Source organism: Montipora capricornis, chromosome 13 (genome assembly GCF_036669925.1).
Source record: "Montipora capricornis isolate CH-2021 chromosome 13, ASM3666992v2, whole genome shotgun sequence".
Classification (NCBI taxonomy): Eukaryota; Metazoa; Cnidaria; class Anthozoa; order Scleractinia; family Acroporidae; genus Montipora; species Montipora capricornis.
In genome coordinates, this window is record NC_090895.1 from 27,462,674 (window position 1) to 27,475,317 (window position 12,644).

Consider the following 12,644-nt stretch of genomic DNA (forward strand, 5'->3'; position numbering starts at 1 on the left):
AAGAGGTGGATAATGCTATCCACTGGATAAATCACTATCCAGCAGAATAAACACTAGCAAAACCAAAAATTCATAGTGGTGGATAGTGGATAGTGATTTACATGTATCTGGTAGATAGCACTATTCATCGTTTGAACAGCTGGGAACAGGACATTATGCCAGCCGTCATGACTGCCTTGTGCTGCAGGCATGAGGCACCCCCCTGGCATAGCGGCAAGTGCCGAGGCCCCTCGTCCAGTGCTTCTGGTCGGTGGTTTCTATCCGAGCCTTGCGAGCATATCCCTGCCAAGTTGGCTCACCATAATTATTTTGTTTCTTGTATCTTGGTTGTTGGGGACAACATTAAATATATGTAAAAGGAATTAAAAGGATTTATAAATGAGTTTAGCACACATGCTCTCCAACCCTTCACTGGGCAAGAACATCAATGTCCTCCTTAATTTTCCAGTGTGGTTTTTGTTTGGGTAATTCTCTAACAAATTTATTTCTTTATCTCTAGGTGGTAACTTGTCTGTTTCACTGACCATGCGTGCAGCAGAGTATGGCATTCGAGTTCCAGACTCTATCCTTGCAGCTTATGGGTGCTACATTCCCCAGTGGAGGTTCTCACCATCACGCCTCTTGTCCTGTCTGGATCCCTTGCTACCGGTCGGAGTCATGGCCAGATGCCTTGCTGCATATTCTGGGCTAGGCAAGTCACCCTTTGACAATATCACAAAGAATGCAACTAAATCTCTCCCAGGCCAAATGAGTGCACCAATAGGAGAGGGATCCAAGGACTTCAAACGTCAAGTTAGTGCGGACAGTTTCCACAGCTGTCCAAGCTCACCGCATTCACTGACTGGCCACGCTGCGACTATGCTGAATTCTGATGCAGTTGTTGGCAGTCGCAGCCCCGAACATATGCCGTCCCAGGATGTGTATTTTGATGGTCGTGTTAAAAACTGCCTTCTCAAAGAAGAAAATAGGCATATTAAAGATGGAAGTTGGCCCAATTCTATAGCTTCTGAAATGGGGTATGACAGTGATTTCAGTTCTTCAGAGAATTTACTGCATCCTCACTCTACGAGACATTCAGGAGACAGTGAACCAGGCCGATGTACCAGTCCTGAGGGAAGTAAACATTTCGGAGGTAATGGAACTGATCACCTTGCAGTGCATTTTCATAGTGATGTTGAGAAGTGTCATGTGGTGAACGTTGTGGAGAAGCCAGGAAGCCCTGATGGGGAGCTCCTTTTATTTCCGTTGGAGCCCCCTGTGGATGATGTCAAGGAAAGAGGATGCAATGAATTGCCCTGTGGTAAAACCACTTCTATGTCCCAAGTGGTTTTGCCTATTACCAAGAACCCATACATGTCACCACTCCTTGCCTCTGATGAAATGCTCAAGAGCTTGCCACCAGTTGATTTATTGGTAAGTAAAGGAACACTAGGCTTATTTTATTGTTACACTCCAAAGCTAGTCTAAGTCTTAGATTTTATCTGTGAAATGTGCAGCTGTCAATAACAGCCCATAGGCAGCCAAAAGAGCAGGCTGGGCAGTCGTCTTAAGCCAGTTGCTGTTCTTTAACAGTTTCTGTGGTTTACAGCATTTGAAATTGTGAAAGGGATAACAATATTATTTTTAACCACTCGCCTATGTAAAATGGACTCAAAGACATTCAGCATACATACACCCCTTTAAATAAATAATTTATATCTCACAGTTTGAATGTGATATACGAGATATGATGCTTTGAAATTCAAAAATATTCAAAAAATGTATTCGAGATCAATGATAAATTTGATGATTGGTAACTTGTTTAATTCCTACAAACATGTACATGTACTTTCTACAATATAGTTATCATTTAGATTTTTTAAATAAACTTCATTTCCATCTTTAGAGTAACTGTCTATTCTCGTAGCACTTCACTTTGTTTTAGAAATTGCTAGTCTGTAGTAAATATACATGGAAAATTTCTCTATTCTGATCTGATTGGCTAAGAGAAATGCATTTCCAGGTAACACAGCACTTGCAGAAAGGTAATTAAGTGCAAAAAGAGATAACAAACCAAGCTTTCTGATTGGTCAATGATCAAAGACAGTCTCAGATGGCCAATCAATTTTTGGGTGATTGCATGATATCCATGCATTTCGTCTGATTAATTACATGAATTTTCATGAATCTTATTAACTATTTAACAAGTAATCAGCTAATTTTTCTCATGCGATACGCAATAAATGAAAGGACTCGTAAATTTTTAGACTACAAGTTGCACTCGCCCTCTAGTCTCTTGCAGTTTTGTTCATCTTAGAAAAAAAAGACTCCCACTTATTTATTCCAAATTGTACTTGAAACCATGTGATTACCTATCATCATTTTTAAAAAACCTCTATTTCAAAAAGACTTTTCTAAGTTTGGTAAATACAATGTGGGCAATATCTTGGTCAGCTGCAGGGAGCTGAGATGTCATATAAACTTTTAAGGCGACCACTTGACTATGGGTTGATGCATTTTCTCTGTTAATTATCTTAAGGCGTGTACTCAAGATCCTTTGCTGGATGACACCATTGAATTTGCCAAGAGGCTACGCTCTGTGAAGAATGATGTTGAACTTTACATCTTGAAAGGTTTACCACATGGATTTTTAAACTTTTATTTTGTCAGCGAGGAGGCAAGAGAGGGTAATAATTTATGTCTTGTATGTTTGAAAAGAACTCTGACAGGAAAGAGAAAAGTTGATAATGTAGAAAAACCACCTGTTTATTGAGCAAGGAACATTGCTTTAGTCTGAGAGCAGTTCTAGGTTTAGTTGTAAATGACCAATAACAAAGAGGATGACACTTAAAGAAGCTTTGCGTAATTTAAAGCAAAATTAAACATCAGTTTAATAACGGTAGCATTACAAGCATATCTAAATTATATTTCCAGTCATATGCCTCTTTATGCATTTCATATCTTTTGTTTATTTATCAAGTCTTGAGTGCCTACAATAGCAAATATGAAAATTGTTCCTATGCTGTGACACTGGAATTTTTGATAATCTTATGCAAAATGTTTGTATGTCAACCTGTTGTATTGGTGAGGTTAATGTGGCACAGTCTTGTATTTATTGGTAAAACTGTGGGGCACAGGTTCCATTTTCTTGTATGCAATGGTTTACTAAAGTGGCTATAATATTGGGTGGAATATAAGGACAATTTCGTAGCACCAGAATCCTTGCAGGTAAAGGAAAAAATTTCCCTTTAGATTTTTGGAGTCTTAAAGTTGGAACTTTTTGTTTGAAAAACATCTCTGAAAAAGGTAACTAGAATGTAACAAAGTATTTAAGCTTTGAATGGCCACAAAGGATCATTGAAAATTCAAAAATGAAAATTTCGAGGGTGGAAAAATGTCGTGTAATTTTGTGAACTTGATAGCTTTCTGATCTTATCCCAGTCTCCCACACCGTGTCGGCCACATTCAATTAATTTTCCAATAATTTAATGGAATCTTAAGCGGTATTGTTTCTTCAGTGTAATTATATTAAGGGGTTATTCTTTCTAGAGGTTGGTTTATTTCTAATTTATTTTGTCCAAAATATTTTTTCAGCAAGTATTTTTGAAATTCATAATCTCACGGATGTTAGTAACTTTGGGTCTTTTGAGTTTCTTTATAGGCAAAAGTTATACGGGATTTTGCAGTAAGTCAATAACAACTTTAATGTAAAAAACACGAATTAATAAATAATATATGTGATAACTGGGCGGGAAATAAGGTGAAATTATAAAAAAATAATGAAATTATCTTAAATGGTGGATTATACAATAAAAATAAAAGATTAGTGCGAAAGCAATCACGTTGAATGGTTCTGTTTTGCAATTTTTTTACCAGTGTGCCTCTTTTATTACAACCAAATCCACGTAAATGAGATTATGATACACGGTACGTGCAATATGCTGACGCACCTGCAACATTTTGTTGGCGCACGTGCAACTTTTCGTAAGCGTTCGTGCAACATGTCGACAAATTTCCGTTTCGTAAACGGTTGTTGCCATTTGGACGACACTTGGAACAATTTTCACCGTTAAGTTTGTCGTTTGCAAATGAGGAAAAAAATGCTTCATCTAGGACTACAATCCTGGTCAAAACTGTTGGGACAATTCCTTCTTTTCCCCCTCCTCCCATTACAATGTTAATTTTTCACGGTCTCCGAAATGAAGATTAGTTCATCGATCGCTCAAATGTTGCAACATTGTCTGCGGGTAAAGGAGCGAGCAAAAGATGAACACGCGTTGCTTATATAACTGTAGCAGCATGTACAGTAAATTCTCCAGTTTTCGCCCAAATTTGACAAGTGTCCCGAAGTTTTTAGGGCAAGGATCTCATGGATATACACATCAACCATAACTCTAAAAATAACCATTCTAAATTAGTTTCTAGAACTAAATACTGCTATAGCAATAAGATAAACGAAAGTTTAGACCTAATTACGGAAATGGGCACTTAGACTAAATCTGTAAAATGAGAGTTTAACCTATGGGACTCGTGGTGAATATATCCATTAGATCTTTCCCGTTTTTAGACTCGGATTGTAGATTAGCAGCCTGTGTCACTTTCGCTCTAAGTCTTGGGCTCTTGCGGTTGTTACATATTAGACATGCGTAATTGGTATCAATTGCGTCCAAGGACGAAACATTCACCTTGCTTTGAAATACTGCGATAGACAAGAGCAGCTACAGACTGAAGTGGGGTGTGAAACTTCCACAAGATTAAATAGTTAAAAGGCAGTAAGAAATGTTGCCAACTTAATTTTTTCAGGATCAAGCCATATTTTACTTTTCCTGGGTAAACGGTTCCTAAAGCCTGATGGGAAGCTTACGTAACGTCGACAGTGTCCTCTTGAATAAAAAAAACTCGTGTGAGTGGTGTCGTAGAGAAGTTTCAAAACCTGGTTTTTACTAACGACGCCATCTAGGTCCCAGAGCTCGTGTCTTTTACGCATGTCTGGGGTAGAGAAGATCGGATCGTGCGTAGCACTGCGCAGCGTAAGATCTGAGTCTCGTAGCAAGCGTTTCCGTGGGGAATAGCAAGGATTGGCCGCGTGACAAGTAGGGCAAGACACTCCCCACTTTTTTGTTTCGCCCCATTTTTTGCGCATTTTATCCCACGGAAACGCTTGCTACGCAGGTTAATGGTTTTTGCTATCGTTTGTGCCGTTTGTGAGAACAAAAGACACTGATTGACTGCAAGTTAATGCCTTTGCGTTTGTTACGTGTAACTAGTATGATCGGGGAAAAGTCTCAACAGTTTTTCTTGCCATGTTTTTTGGGCAACGCTAACGAAGGCGCAGTCCTCATGTGCGCCATTGATTCGACAAACAAGGCAATGAGAGTGCAACTGAGAACCCATCTCTCTCTCCCCTCTACCCCCCCCCCCCCCCCCCCCCCCATCCTTTGCGCAAAGTTCTGGTTAGGAAAAACAATAAAGTTGTGCGCCTGCCGAAACGATCCAGGTTCATTTGCAAACGATCAAGAAAGTAGCGCAAGAGATAAATTTACAAAAAGATATCGTCAACTGTTTGGTCATTTCATTTAAGCAGAGGTCAACGAAGGGAATTGTAGAACGCATGTGCAGAGCGTGCCCAACAAATGTGTTTGTTCATTAAACCTTTTGAGTGTTTTCATTCACATTATCTGTAACTTTGTTTTTCCGCGGAAACAAAAGAAAACGTTTGTATGATAATAGAGATCAATTCCTAAGGGATTAGCTTGGAAAAAAAAAAACATGGCCGCCGTTCCTTTTTTTTAGGAACACCAACAATGCCGCCGTGACGTCACGTGGAAACACTGTCACTTTGTTCACTTTTCTTGCTGTCGAATACTTTGTATAAGATCACTGGAATTGCAAATCAAGTAAACATGAATATTAAATTTTTCCTTTGTAATCACATTCACCGCCAGCACAGATGAAGGAGAATGAAAACAAAACTGATTGCTCGCATTCTCGAGATATCCTAGGAATAAGGTATGTAGTCTCGTCAAGGAATTGTTTTCTGACCTTTCCAAAGATCGTTGCAAAGCCAAACGCCGGAACGGTTGCCCGCGGCAATTTGCTCTGGAGTTACTGCAAATGCATCGCTTAGATTTCTTGTTTTGGAAAATTGCTTCACGGCTTTAAAGGGTAAGTTAAATTGTCTTAATTTAGAATCTTCTCGTTTACTCTTATATAGGAGTAAATTTGACAGTTGCCCACCAAATGTATTATGAACGGCCTTTATTTTGACTAGTTATGGACCAATTCACTTCGCAGCCTAGTCACCTGGCCTTGGGCTGGAAGCGAGGTTGTTCCGACCTCGAACCCAGTCTCTCTAGCTTTAAGTTCGTAAGTTCGACTGCCGCAAAGGAGCAGACAGACAGACAGACAGACAGAGCCTTTATTTTAGCACGATAAAAATTTTAAAGCCCTGCAGCTTGAGGGGTCGTGCAAATAAAAACTAAATAGGCAAAATATAAAATGAACACTATACAAGCTATATACACAATTAAATCGTTAATATAAAAAAAAAATAATTGTTAAAAATTCTGGCTGAAACTCTTTACATCAAACAGTAAATATTAAATTAATTAAATTAAAATGCGATGTGAATGTCCTTTACATCTAACCGATAACTCAAAATACGGAGATTTCCTTAAATGTAGCTAAAATCTGTATTTATAAAATTTGCAGTCGACACAGAAGTCTCCCTAACTGTCAATTCTTGGAAAAGGTCACAGGATCGAATTGTCTTTGCCAGACACTTGTAGCTCTTGTCCGCAAAGTCTTGTATGTTACGCACGACAGCATTCCACAATATCGGACCTTACGGGCTATGACATCTATTCCGTGGTTCGTGCCAAAACGCGCGACCATTAGTAAATCTTTTGTCGGCAGACTATGTCCTGAATCGTGGTTGATTGCAATTGTGTCCGAAAGCTCCTCGGATTTTTTTCCGAGTACCTTCGTGTCAACATCGGACGCGAACCGCGCACGGGTGGCTCAGTTGGTTGAGCACCGGGCTGTCACGCGGGAGGTCGTGAGTTCAACTCCGGCCGGACCAACACTTAGGGTCTTTAAATAACTGAGGAGAAAGTGCTGCCTTTGTAATTACATCTGCAAACGGTCATAATCCTGTGGCGTAAAAGAACCCACACACTTGTCGCAAAGAGTAGGGCACTTGGTTTCCGGTGTTGTGGTCTGGTGGTCTGTCTTCTGTTGTGTATCATAGTTGGGAGGGTAAAAAAGGGAAAGTTAATAAATAAATAAAATAAATTTCTTCATGTTAACTCATAAGTTTGCTTCAAATCAAGGCTAACAAAAGCAGTATGACGTCACGATGGGCATGAACGAGGTTGAATTAGGAAATGGCGGTCATGCTGAAAAAACAAGAAAATCACATAAAAAAATTAAACTTGTCTTGTGAAAAATTGCTAGAAGCCCCTTCTTTGTCAATCAAGCCACACGCAGTTCTCTCGATTGTGCGACTTACCGTTTGACTCCCATAATCTAAAAGTTTATTCTCCAAACTACCTTCATAGATTTCTTTCTTTGTCAAAAGAATGTGGTGTTGTTATAGAGCGGTTTTCAAATGAGTGTCGTAAAACCAAAACCAAAGTAATTACTTTGGCCAATCAAAAAGGACGGAGACAATCCAGTAAACCAATCAAAACTTGAAGTAATTACACGTAGCCGACACAAAGCGCGGGAAAATGTGCACGCGCGAGCCACAATTGGTTTTGGTTTCACTTCTGGTTGGTTGAAAAAGTGGCGCGAGAACTTTGAACCAATCAGTGAGTGAAGTAATGCAAAACCAAAGTAATTATCTAATTACTTTCGACACTCAATTGAAAACCACTCTATCCCACTATCATATCCTTAAACTGACAATAATCTTCATTTTCAATACTTGTCTACCTGACAATGTATTGAAATGAATAGGTTAATTTACAGACTGATCAATCCCGGAAGACGATTGACCCAAAAAGCTTGGGTGTCGACTAGCACAGCAGAAGTTTGGGTTATAGAGCAGTTTTCAATTGAGTGTCGAAAGTAATTAGATAATTACTTTGGTTTATGATTACTTCACTCAGTGATTGGTTCAAAGATCTCGCCCCACTTTTTCAACCAATCAGAAGTGAAAACAAAACTAATCGTGGCTCGCGCGTGCACACTTTCCCGCGCTTTGTGTCGGGTAGGTGTAATTACTTCAAGTTTTGATTGGTTTACTGGATTGTCTCCTTCATTTTTGATTGGTCAAAGTAATTACTTTGGTTTTGGTTTTACGACACTCAATTGAAGCTCGCTCTAGACGAAAGGCAGAAGTGATCCGCGAACTGATAGACTCCTGAAAAATCCAGGTGGCTTCCGTTGAATTAACACAAAAGAAAGTTTTGGCATAGAGTAGCTAGTTCTTGATTTCCCTGAGGATCAATAGCCAACGAACACGTTATCGAGGCTTGTGTTGCGAACATGAGGAGCTTTCGAAAGGACGACGACGGCGGCTAATATTCACGTTATTGTAATAATTTGGCGATTATTCTAAGTGGCTCGGCGTGAAAAGTGCGCATTAACATTCCAGGAATAAAATGGGCTAGCTTCGAATAGACCATTTTACAGTTTTGTGCTCAGTTACCAGGCCTTTGAATAAAAGCGAGGCTGGAGTTGACCTTGCTTTGATACAAACCTCCTTGCTTTTCTTATGTAGATCATGTTGTTGTTGTAATACTAACGACCTCTATTTACATAAGAAAAGCAGTGAGGTTTGTATCAAAACGAGGTCAACTCCAGCCTCGCTTTTATTCAAAGGCCTGGTAACTGAGCACAGAACTGTAAAATGGTCTATATTGTGCAGCAACAAAAGAACAGAGTCAAGGTTCAGGGGAATAATTAGCATTTTGTTTTGTACAAAACAAAGGAAATGCGAATTATCTCTCTGAATCTCAACTCTGTTCTTTTGTGCCTACTTTCTCAAATCCCATAATGCATCTTGTATACCCTCCAAAATTTTGCGCAATCCTTGTTTTCGATTTCTCTTAGGACATAAAGATGTCCCAGGGGAAATCGAAAACAATGCCCATGCACAATTTTGGGGGGTAAACAAGATGCATTATGGGATTTGAGAAAGTAAAGAATTAAACCTATTGTTTCGTGGCGTTCTTCTAGCCGACGCTGTCGTCCTTGCATAAGCTCTTTAAGGTTAAAACTCAGCTATAATTTTCGAGTTCCTCAATACGGATTGTTTAAATGTTTGAATATTGTGATCAAGACACCAGTCCGTTTCCTAGTAAAAAGGAGGAAAACTATATGCTGTTTTGGGGGTTCACTTTTGATCCCAGACCCTTTTCCATCCGAGTGTCATTCAAAGAAAGAGAGCATCTTTTAAACCAGATTGCTTTTTGTTAATTTTTACTTGTATCCGTCGGACATTGTCAATGTGTGGTACTAAGATTCTCCAGCACAATTTGAAAGGTTATTAATTAAAAAATATGTATTCGTCTGACACAAATTTTCAGTACGTTATAGACTTCTTTCTACAGTAAAAAATGATAATAATAATAATCATCATCATCATCATCATCACCATAATAATAATAATAATAATAATAAGTAATTTAATAATTTACTAATTTATATTGCGCTTTTTAACATACAATAATGAAAAGCGCATTACAATATTAAAATACACTGAATATATACGTAAACTAAATTTGACAAAAAATAATAATTTAAGACCTAAAGGCTAAAAGCTAAAAGCTAAAAGCTAGCTTAAAATGATATGTTTTAATATAAGACTTAAAAGTTAGAATAGAATGAATGTTACGCAGACTTGCAGGGAGCACGTTTCACAGTGTAGGTGCAGCTACACTAAAAGATCGGTCTCCAAAAGACTGAGTCAGAGCGCAGTGAATAGCATGTGTGCTTTCTTGCATTAATTAAAGCGCTAATATAGGCAACCTCGTTATCAGGGTCTCCACGAAGAGACCTTGGGAACGAGGTTGTAATATAAGGTGGTGCAATACCCAGTTAAAAGCAAAATTTTAAAATGTATCCTATACCTAACTGGCAACCAGTGTAATCCTTGCAAAACGGGCGTAATATCGTCGTACTTGCAGCTGGAAGTTAGGAACGTAGCTGCCGCGCTCTGTACTCTCTCCAGTTTAGATATGTCACAATCTGGAAGTCCGTAAAGAAATCCATTGCAATAGCCAATTCTGCTTATGATTAAAGCATGCAGAACTAATCTGTCGCTTGCTAAAAATTAACTTATTCATGGCCTAACATTGTGGAGAGGTTAGAGTCAAACCAGGAGTCAAGATTGCGCACTTCAGACACGGACTGTACAAGGATTAATTTTCAACAGTTGATATCTGGATCCGATAATAAGAAATTCGGTCTTATCATCATTAATTTTTAGTTTGTCCTGGTACATCCATTTTCTTAAGTCACTAATGCATTTATCTATGGCGCACACCGCCTCTGCCTGATCCGTCGGACTGTTTGGCTTTTCTGAGGCATTTTGTAATAACGACGCATTTGTAATAACGCTTGCAGCATTTTGTAATAATGTGCGCAGCATTTTGTAATAAATCCAACCTACGTATTTTCTGATTAGGGCTGCAGCATTTTGTAATATTTGTACGTGTGCGCAAATTGTAATAATGTCTGGTTACCACATTAAACATCATTTGAAAGAACTCATTACAATTTGTGTCAGACATTATTACAATTGGCGTACCCTTACAAATATTACAGAATGCCGCAGCTCTTATTACAAAATGATGCACACTTTTTTACACAATGCGCACATTATTACAAAATGCCGCAATCGTTATTTTCAAAATGCGTAACTTATTACAATTACGTCGTTATTACAAAATGCCACAGAACATGGGCTTAAAAGACAAGTAGAATTGAGCGTCGTCAGCGAAGCATTGAGCGTCAGGTAGATGCACTTGTATTATCTCGAACAGCTTTGAGGCGTAAACTACTAAAACAAGCGGACCCAGACAGCTACCTTCTGGAACAGCGAAGGGCAAGTCGAAGCTGATTTAACCCCATCGAACAAAATACGTTGGCTACGCCCTAACAAGAATGACGAAAACCACTCTAGAGCCTTTAATTCTAGAGCCTTCGATTTGGTATTCTCGAAACTTATATAATCTTCTTTTGGTAACATATTTCGACCCTGTGGCCATTTTCTTTTGTTTCTGCTAAAATAGTTCTCGCTCCTTCTTAACTAACAGTTGTTTTTGCAGTTTTTGTAGATAAACCTGGATGAACTCCAACATGGCCGTCACTAAGGAATAATGGCGTAATTACGTCATGTGACATCAGAAGTAATAGAAAATTCAATCGCTGGGGTGATTTATGTTTATTGAGGTCTGGCGGGTGGGCTTAAGGCTTTCCCTTAATAGTTGTGTCCTAAGTGGGCTTTGCCAGGTTTCGCTATGATTAAGGCCTTAGGTGTACTTGGCGTTAACGAGGCTCTCGCTACAATTTTGGGAAATCCTTAGAAAAACTGATCCAACCAGAAACAGAGAACCTGATAAATGCAGTGAGAGGTGAGAGTAGAAAAATCAATTTGTTAGGGCCAGGGGAAGGGGGGGGGGGGGGGAGGAGGAGGCTGTTTATTCATGGTGGGAGGGGTATGAGTATGAGCTTTCAGTACATTCTTAGTGGAAGATTGTTGAAGGTGGGGCATTGTTGCTCTTATGAGGTCTCGCTTTATTACGGCGGAAAAAATGACATCATATCCCATACGAGTATGCGCTGCATGTTGCCAAGATGTAGTCATCTTGGTTTTTCATGGTACAACGGGCTCAATCATAACCATTGGTTTTGACCCTAAATTGAAAGGCAAACATCGTGGAGCCCGCAGGAGTTCTCTTCCCAAGATTCCTTGTAGGTCAATCCATTCAATTGATTGAGCATGTGACCGGTGCTTTGGAAGTCGTTCGGTAGGACTCTGATCATCTCCAGTTGTCCTTTCGCCCGTTGCTAAGCAACACGGCTGTGGAATGCTCTATCCATTCATATGAGACAGCCTGGTATTTCATTAGCTACTTTCAAGAAAAGTCTAAAGACTTATCTTTTTAAAAAAGCTTTTTTGAGATTATTCCGTAAATTCATGTAATCTCTGTTTAATTATTTTTTAAAGGTAGTATTGTAAAGCGCCATAGTGCAGTTAGTGGATATGGCGCTATATAAATCTATTCATTATTATTATTATTATTATTATTATTATTATCATTGCTTTCTTCAGTAAGTTTGGCAGCTTGATGACAGTGCTTGCTCTGCTTTTTTCTCAAAGGTTGCCCGTTTTGGCAGACTGTGAGCAGTCCCTTCTACTTCAGTATAGGCACGCGCTCGTTGAACAGAAACAGCCGTTTCTATCGATTGCGTGACAAAATAAGCGTGACCTAGGAGGGTCTAATAGGAGCCTACCGTTTTGGAAAGGATCACAAACATTCCAGGAGGATGACTGCCATAACGTCACGTCAAAGCAAGAGTTTCCTGAACCAAACAACTCGCTTCTATGAATTTTACATTGTCTCATAACTAACGACTTCACTAGTGAATGAGAACAGACGTCCGTTTTTATCGCAAAGTAACTTTGTTTTTAATATTCAATGCAAGGATGGAAA

At 39.1% G+C, this 12,644-nt stretch overlaps 1 protein-coding gene across 1 annotated transcript in view; it reads left to right on the forward strand.

The window, feature by feature from the left end:
- Positions 1 to 3,817, forward strand: part of LOC138028413 (hormone-sensitive lipase-like) — a 12,027-nt gene extending 8,210 nt beyond the window's left edge. The window contains exons 6-7 of the mRNA XM_068875949.1: positions 500 to 1,413; positions 2,519 to 3,817. Coding sequence (XP_068732050.1) covers positions 500 to 1,413; positions 2,519 to 2,752 — 1,148 coding nt within the window. The 3' untranslated portion in view covers positions 2,753 to 3,817. The remainder of the gene's footprint in view (positions 1 to 499; positions 1,414 to 2,518) is intronic.
- Positions 3,818 to 12,644: the final 8,827 nt, after the last annotated feature.